General features: G+C 34.7%; 1 protein-coding gene across 1 annotated transcript in view; it reads right to left on the bottom strand.

The window, feature by feature from the left end:
- The window catches only part of LOC141563537 (guanylate cyclase soluble subunit beta-2-like), a 72,337-nt gene that overhangs the window by 42,806 nt on the left and 9,457 nt on the right, over positions 1–20,074 (bottom strand). Inside the window, exons 2-3 of the mRNA XM_074304779.1 lie at positions 8,450–8,610; positions 2,390–2,489 (exon numbers count right to left, since the gene is read on the bottom strand). Coding sequence (XP_074160880.1) covers positions 2,390–2,489; positions 8,450–8,610 — 261 coding nt within the window. The remainder of the gene's footprint in view (positions 1–2,389; positions 2,490–8,449; positions 8,611–20,074) is intronic.

Genomic DNA, 20,074 nt, shown 5'->3' on the forward strand with positions numbered 1-20,074 from the left:
ATTAAGTGCCTACTGTATACAAGATGTTTTCTGGGGTATTTAGAATATAGAGACAAGAAGGAAGCAGTCCTTACCTTAAATGGAACTTCCTACAAAGGAATACCATGTGCACACAAGTAAATAAAAGGGATGGGATGGCAACTAGACTTAAGATTTCATTGAAGTAGGGAACTCCCAGCAGTGCAAACTCCCTCTACCAATATAGGCTCTGCCCCTAAGTCTTAGAAGGCTGCCTAGAATATTGAGAAGCCAAGGGGGCTCAGGGTCACCAGGCCAGTAAATGTCAGAGCCAGGACTTGAACCCAAGTGTTCTTAGCTCTAAGAGTGACTCTCTATCCACGATGCCAGATATAATATATATACAATTGTATTTAACATATACTTTAACATATCTAATATATATGGGACTACCTGCCATCTAGGGGAGGCGGTGGGGGGAAGGAGGGGAAAAGTTGGAACAGAAGTTTTTTCAAGGGTCAGTGTTGAAAAATTACCCATGCGTTTTGTATATAAAAAGCTGTAATTAAAAAATGTAAAAAAAAACATGTTAAATTTAAAAAATTATACAAAGTAATTTCAAAGGGAAGAGGGTGCTAACATCTAGAGGAGAAAGGGGAGTCAGTTATCACTGCTTGTAAAAAGTGGCACCTGAGATGATAGAAGTAACAATAATAATGATAATATAGAATTTATATAGTACTTTCAGGTTTTTAGAGTGCTTTATAAATGTTATTTCATTTGACTCTCACAACAATCCTGGGAAGTAAATTTTATTATTATCTTCAAATTACAGTTGAGGAAACTGAAGCAGGCAGAGGGTCACACAGTTAGCAAATGTCTGGCTGGATTTGAACTCATCTTCCTAACTCTACACCTGGAACTCTACTCCTGCAACCTCAGTGTCTAAAGGAAATCATGTCAAATAACACTGAAAGATGAAAGGGAATCAGATTGGGAAGGCTGATGATTTTTATATATTTTTTTTTAATTCTAGAGGCAATTTGAGAGTGAGTGAGAATTTTGGAAGGGGAGAGAGGAGAAGGCGGTCATAGCATGGTCAGCTCTACATTTTAGTAATATTAGTTTCACAATTGTGTGGATGCTCGATTTGAGATGAAAGATTTGGGGGGGCAGAGAGATTCATTAAGAGGCCACTTCAGTAGGTAGATAAAGTGCTGATCCCTAAATAAATCATGAAATGACAATGTCCCGGCTCTCCAGAGGATCTCCAGCGTTCATAATACAGACCAAGTCTTCATACAAGCCTTACTCACTCACCAGAGTCAGTTGGCAACCATGTATTAACCTCATGCTATGGTCAGAGTATGGTGATGTGACAGATACAAACAAGTATGGAATATGTGATCCACTCCCAAGACTCATCAGAGTAAGAAGATAAATCTGTAAGACTGATGAATACTCATGCTTAGAGGATTGCCAGGAAAATAAAAACAATCCCTCTCCAATCTGCTTTATCACTAGTTTCAGGTCTTGACCTGACATCGCATTTCTAAAGTTTATTATTATTGAATTATGTGGTTTTTGCCTTAGACTCTGTGGCTCTCCATTAATGGGCAATTCTTTGTTAATGCCTTGAGGTTAAGGCAATCTTATAAAGAGGCTCCAAAAAGTCATATGACTACTTTTTAAATGACCCGTTAAATTTTTTTTCAGTATAATAATGTTGATGCCCTAGGCCATACTTTTATCAAAATTCTTATTTGCCTGTAGACTAATTTCTTTCAGACTTAAAGCTGTGAATCAGGGCCAATACACACCTACAGGCTGAACTGTGCACTTGCAGCAATGTGCTCTAAAGTTGGCTCTGGTGCAGAAAGAACCTTTAATCATATGTGAGGGAGAATAGGATGGTTTTTTCACTTGATATTCTAACTCAGAATTTTTAAAAATTTTAAGATAAGGGGTATATCCTTTCAAAACAAGAAAGAGAGCTACTAAATCCAAGGATAAAACAAGCAAAATATCTGTTTTTAAAGTTATTCCACCTTTTGACACTAGGGAAATTATAAAGGCAATTTATTTATGGGAGAGATAAGGGCAGGTAAGAGGTGGTACCTGAGCAGTACTTTATAAAAATCAGGGGATACCATCAAACAGAAGCAAGAGAAAGCATTTCAGATAGGTGCACCATCTGAGCAAAGGCACTCACGAATTCTTTTTTTTTTTTTAAACTATTTACTTAATTCTTGGAATAAAACAAGCATTTCTATAACATAGTATAATAAAAAGATGATTGTATATGAAACTATAAATCCAACTTGATATTTCTTTTAAATATATCATAAAGTTATTACATAAATATTTTCCCTTCCTCCCTGCCCCACTCCAAGGATTCAGTCCTCAAGAAATAATCAATCTGATCCCTTACCTGGGACAATATGACACAGACCACTTCTGTCAGAGTAGTAGTGAAGAAGCATTGCCCCATTTGCCCTTTTTTCCACACGAAATGATGGAGCATTCATTGCCTAATTTAAAAAATAAAAATAACATATTTTCTTCCATCAGACTAATTTTGAGACCCTTATGAACCATTTAGACTTCTTTATAATATCACATAGTAGAATAATCCTTAAGACTGTACTCCTATAGAACACCATAATCTCTGATAACACTCCAACATCTGGGTGATTTCAGGGCAATGGGATCAGTAGTATCTGAATGTTCTTGGGTATAATATGCTGTAATAAGTTCCTAAACTTTTAATATAGTCTTCTTCTGGCCTCCAAGAATGAGAATGAATCTGGAAAAAGAAGAAGAATTCTTTCTGTAGTAAATCTCTTATTGGAAAACTCAGGGCTATGGTAATGTTGACAAGCAAGAATAATGAAACAAAATTGAGTTTGTTGGAAAGAAGACAATGTGGATTAATTAACACTTAAATGTGTTTCAAAAGATCCTGTCTTCTTCGTGGAGAGAGCTTAGGAGCCTGAACTATAAAACATGTCTAGCAATGGGATAAATCACTATTAGACAAAAGGAAAAATACTTTGAATGTAAGAGCTTAAAAGGGAAAAACTTTACTCTGGAAAAGACCTTTAAATACATCTAGCCCATAAAAGGTGCCTATTGTTTGATCCAGAGATCCCTCTACTACATATATGCAGTTGGTTGGTGGTTCTCCTTCATTTTCAAAGATACCAAAATGACACCATTACATTAGAGTTAAGGTATAGTGTGTCCAGCTGTGGCCAATCAGACCAGTACAAGTTTGGAATGCTCTGTCACAAGTTGGACACAAATAGTCCCTGTGAATATTTGAGGTAACTTCTCTAATTTTGCACATCTCACATTTCTTTTGGGCTACTTCAGTTTTGCTTTGCTCACAGAGCACCTTCTCTAATGAGGGCACACCATTTGGGTCATCCGGTACCAATGTCTCCTATGTCATGTGATCGATTCTAAAGTTCTTAAGAGAGACCTTGAGAGTGTTCTTATGTCACTTTTTCTGATCACTTTATGAACCTTTGCCCTGTGTGAGTTCTCCATAAAATAATTTTTGGTCAAGTGTACATCTGGCATTCAAACAATGTAAGGAGGACATAGAGAGTAAGAAAGGTCCAAGAAAGGTCCAGATCTATATGTCCAGCTGTACTATTTTTTGTTGAGTTATACTCCAAATACCTCAAGGAGATCCTAAAACGGATGTCTTGTAGACATTTCCAGGTTAATATATTTAAAATAGACATGTTGATAGAACGAGGCAGAATTAATTTTCTGCCCCTCACTGACCAATAACTCTGAACTTATTACTTCAGAGAAAAGACAGTGCCTTACTCTCAAGGCACTCTCAGTCTAATGGGGAGACAACATGCAAACTGTGTGCAGACAAGCTAGAGTCAGGATAAATTTGAGATAATCTTAGAGGGAATGCACTACTATGAAGGCTGATTAAGGAAAATACTTCTTGCAGAAGGCAAGATTTAGGCAAATCTAAAGGGAATCAGGGGCGGGGGTGGGGGGAAACAGGAGATAGAAATGAGGAAAGAGAATCCTAGGTACATTGTTTGGGTTATGGGCATCAAGAAATAGGGTGTCTTGTAAGGAGAATAGCAAGGAAGCCAGTGTCACTGTATTGTAGGTTATGTGAAAGGGAGTAAAGATATAAGAAAATTAAGAAGATGGGAAGGGCTGGGAAGAAGGGCTTTAAAAATAAAATACAGGATCTGATATTTGATTCTGGAAACAATTGGGAACAACTGGAATTTATTAATCTTGCTATTTAGTCATTTCTGACTCTGTGATACCACTGGGTTTTCTTAGAAAAGATACTAGAATGATGTGCCATTTTCTTCTTCAGTTTATTTTACAAATCAGGGTTATGTGACAGGGTCACACAGTTAGTTGTCACAAACCAGATTGAATTCACAAAGCTGTGTCTCCCTGACTTCAGGTCCAGCACTCTATCCACTGTGCTGTCTAGCTGACTCTAATTTGTTAAATGGGAAGGTGGTGCTGATATGTAAAGATGTACACTTCAAGACCACTAATTTAACAGTTCATCCCACAAGTACAAATTGTTCCCAAACCTTGACATTTCTACCTTCATAGTTCTCTTATCATTTACTCCATTAACACAATGATCACCATGTTGTAACTCCCATCATCTCTCACTTAGACTAGTGCAATAATCTGGTTGGTCTTGCTGCTTCAAGACTCAGGTCAAATTGTTCCTTTCACAGGAGACTTTTCTTGGTCTCCCCCAACAGTTAATGCCTATCTCTTAAGATTGTCTTCATCTATTCTGTTTATAGCTTCTATATCTTGAATTATTTATATATTGTTTTCTCATTACAATCTGTACATCTAGTAGGGGAGATACATTTTTAGTTTTGCTTATTTTTTCCTTCTTTATATTCTCATTGCTTAGCACAGTGCATTTAATAAATGTTTGTTGACTGTCTAATTGTCATCCTGTTAATTGAGTTCCACATTCTCCTTCTTTCCTTTTTTCTCAATTCAGTTAAGTCTTCCTAAGGTTTTGAATATTCTTTATATTAACCATGATTTTTGGCAGTGACATTCTATTACATTTATGCATCACAACTTAATCACAAAATGACACCACCTCTACCCTCAAGCAGCTTTAACATTTTGGAGGAGGGAATAAATATTTATTAATCACTCCTATGTGCCAGACCCCCACCTAGATCACTGTCTTGTCATGGCAGAGGAGCTGGTGTAGCTCAATGAAACTATTAGCAATGCCATGCAAGGTTACCCAAGATGGATAGGACATGGTAAAGATTTCAGACAAAAGGTGATCCACTAAAGAAGAAAATGGCAAACCTTTGTTAAGAAGATCACATGGACAATATTAAAAAGATTTTTAAAATTTCCTATTTTAAGTGAACAATGCAAAGAAATGGAAGACAATAATAAAATGAGAAAGACATCTCTTCAAGAAAATAAGAAAAACCAGGGGAATGTTTCAAGCAAAAATGGGTATGATAAAAGGAAAAATGGTAGAAACTTAATAGAAGTAGAAGAGATTTTAAAAAGGTGGCAAGAATATATAATATAAATGTACATTTAGAATCAGAATCCTGAAGAATGAAGAATGAAGTTAAGTAGGCTTTGCTAATAAGCTTCGTGGAGGTGATGGTAATTCAGCTGAGCTATTTAAAATCCTAAAAGAAGATGCTATGATATGAACTGATGTTAAAAGAAATGAGAACCAGGAGATCATTATACAATGCAACAATATGATTATACAATGATCACTTCTGATGAACATGGTTCTCTTCTACAATGAGAGGATTCAAACTAGTTCTAATTGTTTAGTGATGAAGAGAGTCTGTGGATTTAACATATATTTTAATATATTTAACATTTAATATATTTAACATTACTACTTGCCATCTAGGGGATGGGGTGGAGGAAAGGAGGGAAAATTCTGGTACAGAAAGTTTTGCAAGGGTCAATGTTGAAAAATTACCCATGGATATGTTTTGTAAATAAAAGACTTTAATAAAAATAATAAAAAGGAGGTACTATGATTGTGCTATATTCAATACAATAGCAAATTTGGAAAACTCAGAGGTTGCCACTGGATTGGAAAAGTTTAGTTTATGTCCCAATTTTAAAGAAGGGCAAGGTCAAAGAATGTTCAAATTACCAAAGAATTGTGTTCATTTCATATATAGCAAAGCTATATTTATCATTCTGTAAGTTATGTTTCCCCACTATATAAATTCAGAATTATCAGAAGTATAGGCTGGTTTTCAAAAAGCTAGAAGAACTAGAGATCAAATTGCCAACATTCACTGAATTATAGAGAAGGCAACGGAGCTCCAGAAAAACATCTACTTCTGTTCCATTAACTTTATTAAAGCCTTTGACAGTGACGCTCTCAACAAAATATGGCAAGTCCTTAAAGAGATGGGAGGATGAGATCATCTCATCCCCAGAGGAATTTATATGAGGGTCAAGAAGCAATAATTAGAACTGAACACAGAACAACTTACTGGTTTAAGATTGGGAAAGGAGCATGACAAAACTATATACTGTCACTTTATTTAACTTATATACAAAGTACATCATGCCAAATGTAAGTTGGATGAATCAAATGCCAGAATTAAGGTTACCAGAAGAAATATTAATAATGTCAGATATGTAGATGATACATTTTGATGGCAGAAAGTGAAGAAGAATTAAGAAGCTTCTTGATAAGAGTGAAAGAGGAAAGTGTAAAAGTTGGATTGAAGCTTAACCTCAAAAAAAATTAAAATTATGGAAACTGATTTCATTACTTCATAGCAAATAGGAGGAGAAGAAATGAAAGTAGTATCCGATTTTGCATTCTTAGATTCAGAATTGATTACAAATGGCCATCAAATTTTAAAAAGTTGCTCCTTGGAAGGAAAACTATGGCAAATCTAGTCAGCATATTAAAAAGCAGAGATATCACCTTGCCAATTAAGTTCTATATAATCAAAGAATGGTTTTTCTAGTAGTGATATATTGTTTTGAGAGTTGGTCTATAAGGAAAGCTGAGTGCCACAGACTCAATGCTTTTGAACTGTGGTGCTCAATACTTTTGAGAATTCTTTGGACAGCAAAGAAATCAAATCAATCAATACTTAAATTAATTCAGACTATTCATTAGGAGGACAAATTATGATGTTGAAGTTTATGTGCTCTGGCTACATATAAGAAGACAGGATTCATTGGAGAAGACCCTGATGTTGAGAAAGATTAAAGGCAAAAGGAGAAGGAAATGATGGAAGCCAGGATGCATAAGTAGCATCATGGAAGCAATGAACATAAAGATAGAAGAGCCTGGTATGGTTCATGAGATCATAAAGAGTCAGACACAATTTAACAACTGCCCAACAACCATAAAAATATGCCAGGAATTATTGTAAGCATTTTGTAAATACTTTCTTATTCAAGACTTAAAACAACCCTGTGAGGTAAGTTTAATATCATCTGCATTTAAATTGTGAAAATTGAGACAAAGACAGACATTAAGTGACTTGCCTCGGGTCATGTCATTAGTAACTGTCTGAGCCTTGATTTGATTTTAGTTCTTTCTAATTTGGTGTTCATGGATCTATCCATTTTGCCACCTAGCTGACTCTGGGAGCTTGCCTTCCATAGAATGCCTATGATATGGATAACACTGGGTGTAAACACCAAAATATCCCCATACTCTCAGGAAACAAAGAATGAAGCACTCTTTCCTGATTTTATTCATATTAGCGGCTTAGTTAAGTGCACTCTCTGTGTGGGGACTCACTGTGAGAAAAACAAACTGAAATGAAGTCTCATCTGAAGGAGAGTTTTGATTGCATTGTCCCCTCTATTTTACCTTTAGAGATACAGTTCTTCTTCAAAATATGAAGGTACTTGGAAACTGCATACCCAATGATCTTTAAAAACATGAATGAACTCCAAAAGGAAAGTTCCCAATAGGGAAATTAGGTTCTTAACAGCTCAGACAGTAACCCTGTTAGCTAATCAGTTGGATGCTTTCCTACACTGGATTTTGATACTTTTGGTTTTTTCTTGCTTTTTGTCTGATTACTCAGCCTTCTTTATCATCTTCTTCCAGACCAGCACCCCTAAAAAGAGAATCTAAAGCCTCTTTCACATCTGACTATACTCTTTTTTTGTTGTTCCCCTTTTAGGCTCTCCCAAGATTTAATTGCAAACCCAAACCAATTCTAGACAGAGCGACTTTTCCCTCACCAGAAATTTACCTTCCTCCAGTTTTCCCTTTTAAATTCCTGACGTCCAACTATAAGAAGATTACCAACCTAATAAATTACCAACCTAATAAAGACTGCTAAATTACTGGCATGATTTATTGACAAGGTGACAGCAGGAAGAGAGCAGGGAGCTCACCCTCTGCAGATGTATTGTGGCCAGCCATCAAGGAGGTAGTATTTACTTCTTGTCAAGACACTCAGACCCAAAACTATACCTGATAAGAGAGAGCAAGGTAACTGTGAAGGGCATCTAGGTTTTCAATAAACTCTGTCAGATTTCCACCCAGGGTTCGTAACATCCTGTCATAACCAGACATCTTGCAGAATTTAAAGAAGTATTCTCCAAACATCTTCAGAATAGCTTCCATGGAGACACCTGCATGGGCACAAGCACCAAAATAAATTATCACTGAGCACCGTAGACATTATTAGACTAATCCACTTTCAGCAAGGGCTTGATACATTGTTTATTTAACTATGTATATTTGTAACAAAGATTTTCTTTTTCTTTTGTTGTTTGTTGGTATGGGAAGTGGAAAGGAGAATAAAGAAATGCTTGTCAATTAAAAAATATTATATCTTCTCAAATATATTTCTAAGGATCATGAAAAAAAATAAAAATGATAGAGGGTCTAGAGATAGATTTCTTCTATTTTAATGGTCATAGAAAAACCATAAAGATGAAGGATAGGGTATTATACTAGGGAAGAAAGGAAGAAGGGGAGGAAAATTACTATTATATAAATAAGATGAAATTATTCTAATTCCATGGGATAGGGAGAATAGCCATACCATAAAGCTCATTTTCATCTGAACAGAATAAGGAAAAATTTTAAAAATTATGGCTCTACACACACATATACACACACACAAACCCCACAATCATAATGTCAGATAAGACTATGATAAATATAAACAAAATAAGATGAGATAAGCAGAAAAATTGTATCATATTTAAAGATTATAGTTAACATACCAATATTCCTATGCTGTATATGTATGCTTAATGGCGCAGCATCTAAATACTCAATGAAAAAGTTAATCAAATTGGAGAGAGAAATAGTAAAATTACAATAGAGGAAGACCTTAACATAACCTCTTTCAGACCTAGATAAATCTAAGTAAAATGTCCTCAAAAAATCTGGTTAGGAAAATAAGACATGATAGATCTCTGGCAATTATTAAAGAAGTATAGAAATAAATTTTTGGACTCTTAACTGTAAATAGCACTTTTCCTTACAAAAACTTACCAAAATATCTCACCTAAAAATGTAAAAAAATATTGAATACATAAATTACAAGATAGTGAAAAATTGAATTCTATAAATGTCTCAAAGAATTAGTAAAAAAAAAAAAAACCTAGAAATTAAACTACATAATACTTAAGAACTGGTAAATCAAAGAACAAATTATACAATGAATAGAAGAATTCATCAAATAAAATAATAATAACGAGACAACATACCAAAAACTGAAGGGACATAGCTAAAACAGTTTTGAGGGAAAACATATATATGTATATATATGATATATATGTATGACTAGCTATCCTGATAAAAACTGATATAAATATTTTTACATATATAAATCCTTTCCATCTTTTTAAAAATTTCTTTGGAGTATAGTCCTAATAATGACATAAATAGGTATTTTGTGACAGTCTTCCTCCTATTGGGTAATGGCTAACCAAATGGTGGCATATGAATATTATGAAATATTATTTTGCTATAAGAAAAATGAAATGAACAGTTTTAGAGTAAACTAGGAAACTGGTACAGAGCTAAATTAACAGAACTATGAGAACAATATATACAATCATAGTAACACTAGAGAGAAAAATAATTTTGAAAGATCAGAATTTTGATAAATGAAATAATAAACAAGAAAATGAGTATTGAAACATGCCAATTACCTGAAAGACAAGTGATGAATTTAAGATATAGAAAGAGACATTATTTCAAATATGATCAATGTTTTGCTCAGCTAAATATCATATATTAAAGGGAAAGGAAGATAATGGGAAATACAAATTAAATTATGAAAAGAAAAAAAACCCAACAATGATGTTGATTCATCACATTTATTTCAATATAATTCACTGTTGTGTGGTGGTACTACTCTGAATTAAAATTCAAGTACTGACCCACAATATCAAATAGGAATGGTGAAAATATTGAGTCATTTTACTATTAAAAATTCTTTATAATGTAAGACTATATTACTATTGCTATTATCAAGAATCAATTAACAGAATTATTTTTTAAATAAAGTGTATAAGATTTTCAATTATTCCATTTGCATTTTAAAATCAATGTATTACTTTAAAACCTACATATATTCTGCATTAACATAATTTTAAAAATCATAATTGCTGGAAGCATTCATAGTTTTACCAACACACCATCAGTATAACTAATGACCTTATTTCTATCTCCAGTTACAATTTTCTTTTTTTGTCATCTTTGCCAATATGATAGGAATCTGAAGTGGAAACTAGAGCCATTTTCATTTTTGTTTTGGAGAATTTGTTTTATATGGTTGATAATAGCTTGCTTTTTGTCTTTTGACAACTACATTTTCATATATTCTGACCATTTACCTTTTGGAAAATGACTTGTTCTGCTATATTTTAATCATTTCCATATACATATATACATATATGTATATGCATACATATGATATCAAAAAGTATTAGAGATATTTTTATTAAATAAATTTTACAGAATTATTGGAGAATTTACAGAGAATTTTCTTAGTTAATAGGTTTTTCCCATTTAATTTTAATTACATTGGGTTTTTTGTACAAAAACCTTTGAAACTAAAATTATGTATTTTATCTCCTGTGATCCTTTCTATACTTTGTATGGTCATGACTATTTCCCCTATCTTTAGCTATAAAAGATACTTCATTTCTTGTTCTTCTAATCTGTTTATTTCATGATTTTTATATCAATATCATATATAAATTTGGATCTTATTGTAGCCTATGTTGTAAGATGTTGCCATAGACCTACTTTCTTCAGAACTATTTGTCAGTTTTTTCCAACAGGTGGGGTTGAGTAGTTTAGCTTTACTAAACACTAAGCTATTATGTTTATTTGTTTTTCACCCCTCCTGCTTATTAGTTTTTCCATTGTTTCATCAACACTCAACAATTTTGATGATAATTGTTTCTGAGTATAGTTTGAGATTCAGAACTAACCCCATTTCTCTCTCTCCCTGGGGACCTTCCCATTCAGGGCACCATTATAGGCTTCCAGCCACCCTACCCCTAGCTTCCTGATCATAGTGTTGCTATAAACACCAACCTAAGCTCTTCTAGCTTCAGGCTGTCTTTTTGTGAATTCATAATCTGGATGCTGGAGTTTACTGGTATCTTTTGTTGAATTTCTTCCTAGTTAATGGGAGTCCATCATTACTCAAGCCTGTATCTCCTTTCTCAATAACTTTGGTCATAGTGCCCCCTTCTGGCTTGTCTCATCCAGCAGAAAACCATTGATCATATATTAGGTTTCCATTCCCCTTTCTTATAATATCCAAGCAACTGGGTGGGTATTCCCTCTTAACTCTAAAAGGGAGATATCTAAATAATTAGTCTGTTTTTTGTCAGAGGTGAGTTACACTTTCTAAAAAAAAAATTAGTTAAATGCTACAAACAAAACCAGCAAATATAGGGAAGATATGAAGGGAAAATTGCCCCGATTCTCTATTTCACTGGTGGAGACTCAGCCAGATGCAGGCAAGAATCTAGTAGTTCTCCTATGCTACCTGACAACCCTCCTAGGAGAATTGAATGAGCTTATATTAAATTCCTATCCAAATCCCAGCCAGTGCTTATGAGTCCCTGGATGGGGAAACTCTTGAAAAGTGGTTTGTTCCTTCCTTCCTCTCTCTCCCCAACCCTCTAGCCTTCCCTGTGTCCCCAGCTTGTCCAGGCTGAGAGAAAACAGCTGTGCTTCCTGCTGGACTGTGCTGCTCTGAACAGGTGCACCTCATTACCTGCCAAGGAAAGCATATATAGGGTGGGAGGTTCCTTAGGACCTGTCTCATGAGGTGTTTGCTGACTGGAAGCCAAACTAATTTAAAGCAACAAAGCTGATCTCTAAATTCAAACCTTTTGGCTAAAAGTCTATTTATTGTTGTTCAGTCATTTCAGAACTTGTCTGACTCTCTGTGCACCCATTTGGGGTTTTCTTGGCAAAGATACTAAAGTGATTTGTATTCATTCTTCAGCTCATTTTACAGTTGAGGAAACTGAGGTTTGTTTTTGACTCCATTATTTTTGGCAATAATAGCACCATTTATCTAATCTACTATCTTCAAACCTTTGTTTTGACTCTTCGCCCATATCTCTAAAATCTAAACAGTTACCAAATCCCATCTCCCATCTTCTATTTTGTCAATGAAAGGGCTTATTGTCTGCCCTGGGACTCCCCAAAGTATGTCACAACTCCTCTATAATTAAATAGATGCTCTTCAAAAAGAAAAAAAAAAAAAAAGAAAAAAGAAATTAACCTTCTGTAGCCAATCTGGTCTTAAACGTCTCTTAGTATATCCTGTCTGCTTCTCAGATGTTTGCTATAGTCCATCACTAGAACCAGACTTGAAGCCTTCCAAGTTGAAAGTCTGTCGGGGGAAAATAGTAGTTTAGGGGGATTTAGGAGAGGAAAAAAGGACTTTTGAGGATGGAAGGAATTGTTTCAACTGAAGGATTAGAAAAGGCTTCACGAGTTTAACCATAAAGGAAAAATATTTCAGAAGTCAAAGATGAGGAAGAACCAAATTCTAAGAATGGGAAAATTCAGAAGAGTATCAGAGAATGGTAATAAAAAAAATTAGATTTCACTAAAATTTAAATTCTGTGAATTGGGGTAGCACAAAGTGATACTAGAAAGTTAGATTAGAATCAGATTGTTGAAGACCTTCACATGCTAAGACTTTGGAGTTTATATTTTTTATGCAGATAAAAGGGAGACAATGAAGGCTTTTGCTCTCTGGATAGGAGAATGATATGGCTAAACTTATGCATTAAAAAGATATCTTAATTGTACATGTTTAATATATATTAGATTACTTGCTATCAAGGGGAGGGAGTGGGGGAAAGAGAAGGAGAAAAATTTGGAACACAAGGTTTTGCAAGGGTGAATATTAAAAATTATCATTGCATATATTTTAAAAATAAAAAGCTATTAATTAAAAAAAGATTAGCTTAGCAGTTGCATTGAAGGAAGATGGATTAGAGATGGGAGAAACTGTCAATAGAGAGACCATTTAGAAGGTTTTTATAAAAATCTAAGAGTTAAGTGATGAAGGCCTGGATTAGTGTTATAAATATGAAGAGAGAAAAGAACAGGATATTGATGAGAGAGATATGGATGTGGTAGAACCAACAGTAAATGGGAATTGAATGGATATGGGAAATGGAATGTGTGATGTTTCAAGCCAATGTTACTAGGAAAACAGAAATGTTATCAAGGAAAATAGGGAAATCTAGAGGATGAAATGATTTATGAGGGAATGATAAGCTCAATTTTGGACATGATTAATTTGAATGCTGTCAGATCAGATAGAAAATAAAGATGACTAGCAGGTAGTTGTGGATACAGGCCTGCAAAGTAGGGACTGATATAGAAGTTATCTGTAGAGAGATGGTAATTGAGGGTAGAATTATTTTAGCAACTATATGAAAGGAAGATGAAATAGAGATTGGAAAGTGGGAATGGGTGGGCAGTAGGGTAGGAGTGAAGAGGGAAGAAAGAAAAGAAATTTAAATGATAACTCTGTTACACATTTAAAAGGACTAGGAGATTATATATAGTAGATTTACAGTTTCATATACAATCATTGATTTATATTATACTATGTTGTGAAAATATTTGTTTTAATTCATAAATTAAAATAAATTAACTTTTTTTAAATTATGAAAAAGAAAAGTGAAGAAGTGGACCTAACAGAGACTATAGGAACACTCAAACTTAAGGACAGTAGGTAGACAATAAAACAGACAGTTGAAAAGGATCAACTAACAGGTAGAAGAGGAACCAGATGAGAAAAAAAGTCATGGAAGCCAAAGGAATAGAAAATATCAAGAAGAAGATTGTCAAATACAAATACTGAACTATTAATGTTGCAAATTAATAAAGGAAATGGAGTTGGAGGTGCTGTGAGCAGTGTCAAGGACACAAGTGGATAGTGAACCTTGCCAAGGGATTGGGTCATCACATTCTGAGACTATAGACAAGAAGGAAAAGATGAGTGATGGTAGGAAGAGGTTCTGAGATATGGAAGATAGGACATATGGCATCTTAATCTTCTTAACCAAGAAAATGAATCTTGCCTTTCATAGACAAAATGCTTTGGAGAATGAAGGAAAATCAGAAGTTGATATTTATACTGTGAAGTTACTTCAGCACTTTAAAGGATTTGTGATTTCATGAGTTAGAATAACAACTTGTTTTTCTCTTTCTTAATTCATCTATAATGTAGTCAATAGATCTTAGAGTAAATTCATTGTGAAATTAATATTCCTCTGCACTTAGAATGTTGCTTAACATATAGTGCGCACTTAAATATTTGTTCATTAACTGGCCAGTTGCTCTAGTTTTGAAAGAGGTGACTTGCCTACAATCAAAAAGATAGTATTTGTCAAAGTCTGAATTTAAACCCAAGTTTCATTGACTTTAAGTTTCAACTCTATGGGCTATTCCACAATTTTGTACTTGGATCAGACACATTTAGATTTAAATCTCACCTCTAACATTTAGGTATGTGACCACAGGCAAGTCACTTAACTTTCTGAGTAACAGGCAACTTTGAAGTCACAGAAACAGAACTCACATAAGATCCAAGTAGGAAGTCATGGTTGCTATGAATCAGAGAGATGAAATTACTAGTTCAAGGAAGTCTGATAATGTCTTTTGGAAATATCAAAATGAAAGTTTTAATTTGGATTCGTTAGTATGCTGAGCAAATTTTAATGGTAGTTTTTTTTACCCTTGGGAATATGCAGCAAATGTTAGGTTTATCTCTTTAAAGAAGAAACAGGAACTTGGAAATTCTCAAAGACAAAAAGGAAATTTTGAGATATTGAAAGTGACCCCCCAAAAAACAAAAACAAAAACAAAAACAAAAACAAAAACAAAAAAAACAAAAAACAACCAAACTGTGCATGGTCACACAGGCAACAGGTTCACCTTTGTGAAAGTCTTTGTCCTTTGCCCTTAAGAGAAATTTCTTGTCTGCCACATAGGGTACAAGGAGCATAAAGTCATGCCTAAGGCTTTCTGCCTATCCTATGGATAAGCAACGGTTCACTTGGAGAATTGGATTCCTGGGTGGCCATGTGAATGACAGGAATCAAGATGTCTCTGCTATTTGGCTAAGACTTTGGGATTGGAGATTGCCAGGCAGCCCAAGATGTCACAGCCAAAAGCTACTCTATGGTGACTAAGACCCATGAGTTTAGATCAGTGCTGTGGAGATAATAGCAATCTCGGGAGAAGATACAAGCAGAACTTGAAGAAATCCCAGTTGATAGAAATGATTAATCAATTATTTTCAAAGTCTGGTGGGTTGGTGAATTTAGGGAGACTAAGCACTCTTTCTTGGCTTTCCCTATCTTTCCCTATCTTTCTTATTTCATCTATATTTAAGTGAGTGCATCTCAGAAATCTCCCAGTTGTATCCAGACAAAAAGAAAGGTAACTGATAGTAGTTTCAGAAAAGAGCTGAGGCGAAGTGTTCCATATGGAAGTATTTAATATTTTCCTTTCATTTTTGTTGGGTTCAGTTAACCTTACTATGGGCTCTCAAGGTCTCAAGAAATTTAGAATTGATTGCATGATGTGGGAGACACAGTACCACCCATCATGATGTGCCCTCATCAGAAAAGTGCTGTGCCCTATGAGCAAAATAGAACTGAAGTAGCTCAAAAGAAACGTGAGATGCTCAAAATTAGGAAATCCACCCCAAATGTTCCTAAGGACTATTTGTGTCTGACGAGGCAGAGCATTCCAAGTCTGTATAAGTCTGATCACCCACAGCTGACACTGTCACTTGACTAACAGTGATGAAATTTTGATCTTCAAGAACAAAGAACAACCACCAACCTTCTGCTAGCTTCTAGGGATTTAAAAACAAATATGAAACAGTTCCAGGAGCTTTACATGATCACTTAATGTTGATTACCTATGTACTGTGAGTTGGGGGGTTATGGAGTGAATTATTCAATGGTGAAAAAAATTCCAGAGAGATAAGGGAGAAACCAATTTATGTATATGTGAGTGTGTATTCACATATACATATATATATATGTATATATTTATACAAGAAATTTTTCATTTCATTTTAAATAAATTCAGGCCTAACTGGTGGAGATTTTTAAACTGCTCTACATTGGGGCTCCAAATCATGAAGTTTTATGTTTTAGAGGCTACTTTGTGCAATGTACAAGCTCCAATGATAGCTCTGGGCTAGTGGCTTGAGTAGAGCTCCATCTGGTGAAGAACTGAGAGACTATATTCTCCCACTGGATAATCAACAGCTAATTTAGACTTAAAGAAAGCCTTTCTTTAAGTTTGAGGAAGGCAACATATGGGCCATGTGGGACTGCTTACACTCTCACAATGTCCCAGGTGTCACATAGTTTACATACAAAGTACCAAGTGTCATAAATGATATCACCCAGTCTTTCCTGTTTTTCCTAATTTTATTCATCTATGCATAGATTCCTTAGACTTGCTAATGTTATCCTTAGTTTTGTCCTAGAGACTGGGTCTTCCTCTCTTACCCAGGCTGGAAGGGCAGGATTTCTTTCGCAGGACTAATCTCACTAGTCTCACTAAAAATTTTGACTTGTTCCATTTCTGATCTGGGGCTAGTTTATCCCTCATTTGGCAACCTGAGGGTTCCTCTTCTCCCAGAGGCTCACCATCTTAGTGCTGAACTCACCTGATAATCAATAACTGTACTGAAGCTAAAAATTTCTCAAGAACTCTATCACCTTCAGCTTCCCTAGTAGCAGGGTTTATCTGGACACAGATACGGTATCCACCATAAACAGTTGCCAATGTTATTTTATAGTTTAAGACAGAAACTTGAAGGACAGAGGTTATTTGCTTGTCAAAGATTTCCTTGACCTCACTTCTCTTCCTTTCTCCTCCTATCTTTACAGAGTGCTCAAGTTTCAAAGAACATGTATACTGACAACCAAGCATACTATATCCATCCATAAGCACAAATTCCCATGGAAATTAAATCCAAATAGTTTAGTTCTGTTTTTTTAAAGATAGTTTATGCTATTATTTCTTCAATGTTCCAGTAAGAGAATTAATTAGATGACTCATTGCTATTTGTTCATCCTGACAGTTATTTCCCATACAGAAATGGCCAGGCTTATTGCTTGAAAGCATTGAAAGCATATTGGATTCATGGCAGTTATAGTATGGGTTGCCATAGCTATGGCAAATTATTGTGTGTGGTGTGTTGTTATTTTACCACTTCAGTTCACTAAATAACCTACTTATGTGCTAAGTAGGCATTTATTCATATACAGAATAATTACTTATGAAATGCTCAAAGTGCCATCTGCTCCTGTCTTGAACTATGCTAATCAGAAAGCATCCTGTTGCAATGGCCTTGAAAAACCTTAACAGCTGCTTAAAAATAGTAGATTTAGATCCCAAAGCTTGTATATACCAGCAAAGAAGACAATGCAACTTAATTGTAATAATAATGACCCTTATATAGAACCTCTCTCTGTTGGTCCTAATATTTGTTAGAGTTAACTGCATTATAAATGGGTTCAAAAAGCCCAGAAATCTGTTTGATATACATCCATCTTTTTGTGGGTTTCAAATCTTCGGGGGTGGGGGGAAGATACTTATATACTGCTTTATATATACCATTCACAACAACAGTGCTGGGAGACCAACGGAATGCAACTCATAACCAGTCTTGGACTTAGCCATTTAATCCTAAGAAGAAACTAGAAGGACATAGAGGTAAAGAAACTTGCTGCAGTTAAGAAGAATTAGATGAAGGATTTGAATCTAAGTCTTCCTGACCCCAACCCTTATGTTCCATCCATTATTTTTCCTTTTGTAGATGAGGAAATCAAGCCTCAGAGAAAAAAAAATTGGTTACATGGTCTATCTAAGTGCCAAAGGCTGTATTTGAATTTGGAAACTTATATACTCCAACTGTAGCAGTCTTTCCACTATACCATTCTATACTTTTCCTTAGTATTGATCACTTTCAGATCATTAAAAAGCAAGAGTTCTCTTAAGTTTTATAGAAATCAATACTAAAAAGACAAAACAATGAAACAACAATAATATCCCTTGGTAGGCAGCTGAGAACAGAAGCCAGGTCTTCTCCCCCCTAAAACCTTCTGCTTCAATAATCCTCTCTAATAAAAATGGTCTCAAATATGTCACCACTCTCAGGCTGAGCTTTACTTTTGTCTTCCAAAGCTCTATTAAAATCCATTTTTATTCCTGTCTGTGTCCAGATGTGATTATCTCCCAAATCTCTATTTCACATTTAATAATTTTTATCCTAGAAATAAAACCTTTATTTCAGGATATGAACTTTTATTCTAGAAAAGAAAAAAAAGTCACATTCTTAACACTAGAAATAAAACCTTTATTTCAGGATATGAACTTTTATTCTAGAAAAGAAAAAACATCACGTTATTAACATTAACTATAACAAATAAAAAAAACAGACATATAGAACCTCTATCACCACCAGCTGCCCACCTGAGAATATGCCCTTTTCCCTCAAATCTATCAGGCCACTCTTTGATGCATTTAATTATTATAATAATTATAATATATATTGTTATATATAAATATATGATTATAATAATAATATAATAATAATCTTATATTTTAATTCTTATGTCTTATCCCTTCTTTCTTCTAGTCTCTCTAATGTCTGGGAGAATGTAATTTAAATATATATATTTACAGCATCTGGTCCTATAACTTACAAATACTTATGACTTACACATAGTCCACAGTCAATTTTTGTTGATGCCAGAGCATTAACACACCTTAACTCCTAGGTATATATGGGAGAACTTGCTGCCTGGGTTACATTATCTTTGTACCTTTCTCTTACCTATATTCTCTAATGGAAGAACAGAAGAGAATTTTAGTTGAAAAACTAAAGGGAAGGAAAGGGACTCTGAACCTCAGAGTCCATAGGCAGTTATAAGGTAAATTATGCTTACAAGGGCAAAGATCAAGTCCTTAGTGATTAAAATCTGGACATATACATAATATTCACCATAAACTAGACTGAGGTCACTACTGGAAATCTAAATCTAATGACCAGCAGGCTCAGTCCAAAGAGCGGGTTAAGCCTGAGAGTGTTAATAGAAAAACTCATCTTTTATGATCTAATAAGCTTTGTGCCTAGGACAAAGATTTTATGCCGGGGAGACAGAAAAGACCCCCTAGTTAAGTTTTTGGCAAGGGAGGAAAAAGGCTACTCTATAAAAGAAAAAACAAAATAAATCTGGCAAAGATTACCTCTTCCACCTCTATTGCTTGTCTTAAGGCTGAAATAAGGGCCACTGATTTTCTAAAAAAAGCTATAAAACCCACTGGCTTTTGAATGAAAAGAGTATGGGAGAAGCCACTCTTCTTATAGGAATGTTATAGTACTCTAGGTAAGAAATTTGAAGACAGAAATTTAAAAAGCAGAGAAAAGATCCACCTTTTTGTACCCAGCGTGCTTAGAAGCTTCCAGGAGAGGCCATGCTTTTTGGAAGAGACCACTGACTTGCAGAAGCCTCAAGAACATCATGATGGAATCACTGGAAGACATCAGTG

The sequence above is a fragment of the Sminthopsis crassicaudata genome, chromosome 3 (assembly GCF_048593235.1).
Source record: "Sminthopsis crassicaudata isolate SCR6 chromosome 3, ASM4859323v1, whole genome shotgun sequence".
NCBI lineage: Eukaryota > Metazoa > Chordata > Mammalia > Dasyuromorphia > Dasyuridae > Sminthopsis > Sminthopsis crassicaudata.